General features: G+C 47.2%; 1 protein-coding gene across 1 annotated transcript; it reads right to left on the bottom strand.

Annotated features, from left to right (window-relative positions):
- Window positions 1–2,068: 2,068 nt before the first annotated feature.
- On the bottom strand, window positions 2,069–3,809 carry LOC308632504 (uncharacterized protein C2orf81; the record flags this gene model as incomplete). The annotated part of the gene is made up of 2 exons (XM_081264643.1): window positions 3,570–3,809; window positions 2,069–3,445 (listed from the first exon to the last, which is right to left on the bottom strand). The coding sequence occupies exons 1-2, from the start codon at window positions 3,753–3,755 to the stop codon at window positions 2,069–2,071; spliced, it is 1,563 nt and encodes a 520-aa protein (XP_081120769.1). The 5' UTR covers window positions 3,756–3,809.
- Between the last annotated feature and the right edge of the window lie 3,387 nt (window positions 3,810–7,196).

Here is a 7,196-nt window from a genome sequence, read left to right as displayed (position 1 = left end):
CAGGACACTTCTGCAAATGCCACTAGGCAAAAATCCAAATGGAAGCCACAAATCTGATGTCCTTCTTGCCAAGCAGGAAACTGCATGGATCCATGCTTCTAGTGACACCAGAGTTTGAACTGAAACTTAATTCTTCATTTCTGCTGGTGGGGGGAGTCTGTGTAAGTTGTAGGTCTCTGAAGCCAAGAAAACCTATTTTGGTATTAGAAACTAATTATGGCAGGTGCCAGCTCCAAATGTCACAGCTGGCAAAGCTGATTCTTCTCCACTACTATCCAGTGGCATGTTGCAGCTCTTAATAAGTGGTCTATGCCCTCCAGTGTTGCAGCAGATCCCAGCAGCTCTCCACCAATTTCTTCTTTCTGGTTTCTTTTTTTTAATTTTTTAATATTTATATTTAGTTTTCGGCAGACACAACACCTTTGTTTGTACGTGGTGCTGAGGATCGAACCCAGGCCGCATGCATGCCAGGCAAGCGCGCTACCGCTTGAGCCACATCCCCAGCCCCTCTTTCTGGTTTCTTTTCTCCTGAATTTGACGAATAAAATCCACACATAGAAAGAATAAGTGTAAAAGTGTAGGATTTAGGGGTTGGGGTTGTGCCTCAGTGGTAGCGTGCTTGCTTAGTATGTATGAGGCACTGGGTTCAATTCTCAGCACCACATAAAAATAAATAAATTAAATAAAGGTATTGTGTTCATCTATAACTAATTTTTTTTAAAGGTAGGATTTATTCAAGTGAGTAGCAAATACAGATCTCTCTGGGGTGAGAGGGAGCCCACTATGGGTGACCACTTGAATGTGCTAGTCTAGGGATTTATATAGCTCTTGAATCAACATTATTGGTCCAAATTTATGCTAATCAGGCCTTGGAAAGTATCAATGCTATTGGTTAGCCCTGCAATCCCATTTAGGTCTGCCCTACCTCTTACTGCTCATCATCTAGGGCTGGGCCACCAATGGGACAGTTCAGTGAGCCCTGGTTTGCCTCAGCATGGCTCACTATGCCACAGGCCTGTGTTGGCATGGTGGGCTCCTTGTAATTGAGGCCTGTACTTGCCTTCCACACTCCAGCCCACCCAGGGCCACCACTCCACCATTTCAGATGAGGGCTTGGCTTCACCAGCTCTAGGAGGTAGGAACTACATGGGGCCCATGAAAAGCCAGCTACCAGGCCACAATTTTCCCAATGCCCATGGCAGGGCACCTTCAGAGTAGAACAGTCTGGGTGGAGACTAGAAAGCATTGGAATAAGGGGAAAGGCAAGGGTGTTAAGAGTGGATAATGATCCCCTCCCTTGTCCTGGGATTATTGAGGACTGAGTTCTAGTGATGCGACAGGGTGGGAGAAGTGCTCACCACTGTTGTGCCCAGTCATTATTGCTGTCTGCCCAGTCACTTCTGTGTAACAGGCCTGAGACTCCTGCCAGAGCTGCCCATATTGAGCAAGCAGGTGAACCAGAAACATAAGAAAAATCCAGGGCTTCATCCCAGGGTGCTGAGTGAAGCTCACAGCAACATAGCAGAGACTGCCACCTGGCCACTGGGAAGTGCTTGGTGGGGGAGGCTAGAACACATTGCATCATGGGGACTAGCGATGAGGCAGGTGTGGAGTTTATGGCAAACCTCTACCCAAAAGTAAAACTTGGATTTGCAGTCTAAGATGAACTGACTAAGCTCCAAGAACCAGGGGTGCAAATCAAGTTCCTCTTATCTTTAGTTATTTTGTGCTTAGGCAGGACCATTCCCTTCCATGCCTAATAAAACAGAAATTTCTCCTCTCTGAACTAGAGCCCTTTTTGCAGGCTTTATATACACTCCTTTGCAGAATGCCTCTGCTGGGGAACAGCCTAGTCCCTAAAGCAGGGTCTCCTAAGAATGGTGATGGGGCTATCCCCTGGAGCCCTTGTTCCATCTTCTTTTAGGCCTGCAGGACAACTGCTCCCCCTAGCGTTCAGTGAGAGAATGGACACCCTTGGAAGTAACATCAAACCAATTCCTAGAGCCATTCAGGTGTTTTATTTCTGACAGGCAGGCACAGGGTAAGTGAAATTCCCACTGACAGAGGTTCAAGAACCGGAATGGGGCATGGGCTTTGAGGGGAGCAGCCACACTTTGGGAGTTGCACTCTTTGTTAGCTGTTCTGCTGTCACATGAGGTTTGGACACACCTTTCTGGATGGGGCGCTGCTCAACTGCAGGAGAGGTGCCTCCTTCTTCTTTGGCTTCCTCTTGGGACACAGCAGAGTTAAGCAGCACCTGGGTGCTACGGTTCCACATGCTCACACCAGGAGTCAACTTCACTGCTTCTGGCACCAACACTGGCTTCCAGAATACCTGGGATGTAGCCTCAAGGACCTGAGGCATTGTTTGGGGCCATCCAGAAGTCTGGCCTTCCTTTTCAGCAAGCCCCAGGCCCTGTGGGGGCACACGGGTGCGGCCAGCCCACAGGTTGCCCAGCAGGTCAGCCTCCCTCTCCCAGCCACTGGGCCACTTGGCTCTGGGCCACACACTGGGGCTGGACCTGTGAGCAGCTTCAACAACTGCTGGGTGTGTGTCAAGGAAATGAATCCCAGGGCTTGGGAAAGGTAGCTTCGACCCAAAGGATAGTGATGGTGGGCCTAAGTTTAAAGTGGGTAATTGGAGTCTGGGTCCTGGGCCCACAGCACGGAAAGGAACGTCAGATTGTAAAGGGAAGAAAGCAGCCAGAGATGCAGGGACATGGGGGCCAGGGGCTTGGAGTCCAACCTGGGCCTGGATCTTTCCCCGCTGGCGCTTACGGTAGGCTTCCAAGGGGTGAACCTTGGAATCTGGAACCAAGACCTCAGCCAAGGGGCGCACCCAGTGGCGGGGAAGCCGCTCAGGGTCCAAGCGCACTTCGGCTGCCTTGCGATCCACCCTGGACTGAAGCGCGCCACGCCGTGAATCCAAGTACACACACTGCTGCGACTGGGAGGACACTGATGCACTGAGAGCACTGGTGCCGCCCTTGGAGGAGAAGGGTACTAACACGCCTGAGGCATTGGGGGACATCGCCTGGGTCTTGCGCTTCATCTGGTCCCCAGCCGCGTCTGGTTGGGAAATGCAAGAGTACAAGTCCTCCAGTGACAGGGGGGACCTGAGGTGCTGTGGGCTCTGGCTCCCCACAGAGGCCCGGGGAAGGGCTACCTGGGACAGCTCCAGGAAAGGACGAGGACTCTCTGCAAGTTCCACTTGCAATGACGGTTGTACACTCTCATTCAAGAACCCAACCAAGGAAGAGTGGCTTCTTGCCCCACGATCAGGTTCCTCCAGAGTATCCCCGAGCTCTGCCTCCTGAAACAGCTCCGGATTGGGCTGGGGACCCAAGGTGACACTCAGAGAACGCTCCCTAGATTCCGTCAGTTCTTGGGAGGCTCTTCCCGGCCACGATCTTCTTAAAGGGATCCGGTCCAGGTTCTCCAGGTCCTGGGGAAATGCACCGGGATGGTGAGAGGTCAGAAAGGGAGAGAAGAATTAAGGACAGGAGTCCTGAAAGGCCCCTAAGTAGATCAAAGACGCGGCGGGACGCTGGCCTAGGAAGGAGGCTTACTTCAACTTGGCAGTTCTCCTCCAGAACCTCCGAGGCAGGTGTGTGCAGCACGGGTACAGAGCCCTGAGCCCAAGCATCGGTCGTGCACGCCAGGGGCTCTTCATCCTCGCCCCATGTGGGGTCCTCAGCCACTGCTGATTCTCCCTCGTCCCGAGCCAGGAAGCGCCACTCAGTGATCTGCAGCATGGCTTCCCGGGCCTGACTGATGGTAAATGGAATGCACTGCGAAAGTGAGGAAGCATCTCAGTCCCGCAAGGAATGGTGGGTCGGGAGAAATTGAGTCTGGAAGACCAGGATCCAGACCCACCTGCTGGGTCAGGTAGACTTGGAAGGCGGAATCCATGACTCGAGCCAGCAGATCCGCCAGGATGTCCCCCACTACATCCTCGCCCTCCTCGATAGCGGTTAACGCGATCCATTCGGCCTCATTAAGCCGCCCAGGCACGATCTCCACCTGTGGCACCGTCACCGTGGGCGGTCGCGCCTTCTCAGCCTTGGATCGGGTCATCCCTCGGTCTCGGGCCTGCCTCTCCTGTCTTTCCTGCCTCTGTGGGAATGAAACGGCACTCAAGGAAGGTAACAGAGAAGTGCGACTGAAGGAAGCTTACCGAAATTATTTAGTAGAAAGGGAAGGGGACAATTTACTAAGAGACTATCATGTTGCTAATTGCTTTAATTTTCATAAGTCCACTAAGGTTGTTTTACAGACAAAGAAACTGAAGCTTGGCAGAAGTTAGCCATAATTCGCTTGGAAGCACAGAGTTTTAGATGAAGCTTACATAAAGCTCTAACCCCATGGTCCTTGCTAATTACAGGAGTGCAAAGTGTCCAAAGTCATTGAGAGTTCAAAGAACTTGAGAAGAATTACTGGTGGAATTACTGGTGCTATTTTGTATCTCTTCTATATTGTTAACTACTATTTTTATCCCTATTTTATGTGATTTGCCTAGGATCACACAACTAGAAAATAGTCAGAATTCCTGTCAGTTTGTCTAATTTCAGAACCTGATTTTATCCTACCTCTCAAATTAAAAATATTTGAAACACATACAAAAAGGATATATATCTCCAAATACATTAAAAACTCATATAAAAGGAAAAAGCCATTTAAGATACCAAAGATAAAACAACATTTCATAAAAGAGAAACTGTAGATGATTTAATACATATATGAAAAGATGTCTAATCTTCAAATTTATCAAAAGATGTACATTTAATTTATATTCTCACTTCTAGGTCATCTTAAGATAAATTATTTTTGGCCTGGCACAGTGGAGCATGCCTGTAATCCCAGTGGTTTGGGAGGCAGAGGCAGGAGGATCACAAGTTCAAAGCCAACCTCAGCAATTTATCGAGGTATTAAGCAACTCAGTGACACCTGGTCTCTAATAAAATACAAAATAGGGCTAGGGATGTGGCTCAGTGGTCTAGTGCCCCTGAGTTCAATCCCTGGTACCAAAACAGAAAAGAAAAGAAAAATTATTTTTAAGGCCAGGTGTAGTGATGCATCTCTGGAATCCCAGAAACTCAGGAGGCTGATAACTCAGAAGGCTGAGGTAGGAGAATCTCCAGTTTGAGGTCAGCTTCAGCAACTTAGAGAGATCCTGTCTCAAAAAAAAAAAAAAAAAAAAAAAAAGTGGTAGGGAGGTAGCTCAGGGTCCAATCCCCAGTACTGCAAAAAATTATTTCAACATAAGAATACTCATGCTAGCAAAGTACATAATGTGACACCATGCTGATGGGAATATTAAGTGGAAAAATATTTTTGGAAAGCTATGCAGTGGTATGTATCAAGAACATTAAAAATATTTTTAAGACAAGTGTGATGACAGATGCTTGTACTAGTGATTACTCTGAAGGCTAAGGCAGGAGGATCACTTGAGCCCAGTAGTTCAGGCCAGCCTGGACAACATAGCAAGACACCATCTCAAAGAAAGAAGGAGGAGTCTGTCACCATGGCATATGTCTATAATCCCAGTGACTGGTGAGGCTGAGGCCGGGAATAGCAAATTTGAGGCCAGTCTCAGCAACTTAGTGAGGCTCTCAACAACTTAGTGAGATCTTGTCTTAAAATAAAAAATAAAAAGGGCTGGGAACTGTTCAGTGGTTAAGCACCTCTAGATTCAATTCCTGGTACGAGAGAGAGAGAGAGAGAGAGAGAGAGAGAGAGAGAGAGAGAGAGAGAGAGAATGTTTTTATTCCTTTGACCCTGACATTTCAATTCTATAAATTCTTTCAAAAGGCATATTCTGAAATAAAGATTAAAATATATTTTCTGATATATATTCTCTGTGATGCTATATACTAGAATACTGAAACATATCCAAGAAAAAAAAAGGTGATTAATTATGCTGTATCTGTATAATAGAATGTTAGGCAATGATTAAAAAATAATTTTTAGGAAGAATTCCCAATGGCATAAGAAAATGCTCATGATATAATGTTAAGTAAAAGAAACAAGATACAAAGTTGCTTGTCAATTACATCAGATATATAGACCAATATGTATTAAGGAAAAATAAAACATCAAAACAATTACAGAAGGTATGTTTATTTTCTGTTTTTCTCTATTTTATAAGTTCTCTACAATGAGTTTGTATCCTTTTGTAATTAATGTACTTAAAAAGAAGACTAGTCCTCAAAACTCACTTTAGAGACATGGTAACTTACTCTCTTGGGAGACTTCTCACTTCCCTACAACAGTCTCTCTGAACCTGGTTCCTTCCAAAATTGACTTCCAAAATCGATCTTCCCAAACTTTTATCTACTCCCCCCCTACCTTCTAGACTCATACTTGATATTCCCTAAAATTCATTCTCCCTCAAATCTAATGTTTCCTAAACCTCACACCGAACCCCAAATCCCTTACAACTCCTTTCACCTTTCCACCAGAAAGAACAGGAAGCATTAGGATAACATTTGGTTCCCTTAGACCTCTCCCAGTCTTTCATCTGACCCCTGCGATGGTGCCTAGACCTGGCCTGATTTGGGGGGTGGCGGGTGAGAGATAGGATACTTGTGCACAAAGGCTCTTCAGATATGTTTTCTTTATTTTAAAATTTCTTGGCTTTGGAACAATTTGACTTTCAAGTGCAGCCTCATAGTTGTTTAATCCATTTGTTCCTTCTGAAATTCTCAAAATAGAGGATTTATCCATCAACACCTCCCCCCAGCTGCCTGACCAATTCTGGTTTATCCATTACAATGGCAAGCTCAGTGAAAGAAATTTATTATATGTGTTAGCTGTTTCCAAATTCACTTTTTATTCTCGAGCCCCAAATCATTCACGACTCTTTCCTGAGGGGTCCTTGAGAGGTCCCAGCGTGACAAAGCGCGAGGGGGCAAAGTGCAAATGAGTGCAGATGTAGGCTTTCTGCCCAAGTACGGATATGGCTTCCTCGGTCATCTTGAACGCCCAGGCCGCGCAGAATGGCCCACTCTTTCCGACACCGACCTTACTGGCCGACGCACCCCCCCTTGAGCTGAAGCTCACCGAGCCATCATGCGCCATTGCCGCGGAGATCGCTCCAACCCGGGTGTCCCGGCTGATTCCTTGACGCGTCTCTGCTGCGGACACTGCCGCCGCCTAACGGTCGCCTCGGAGACCACGGAGCGTGTTGGGTTGCT

The sequence above is a fragment of the Spermophilus citellus genome (assembly GCF_964194105.1).
Source record: "Spermophilus citellus genome assembly, chromosome: 13".
NCBI classification, from domain to species: Eukaryota; Metazoa; Chordata; class Mammalia; order Rodentia; family Sciuridae; genus Spermophilus; species Spermophilus citellus.
Note: the sequence above shows the minus strand (reverse complement) of the source record. Positions and strands in the feature narration are given on the sequence as shown.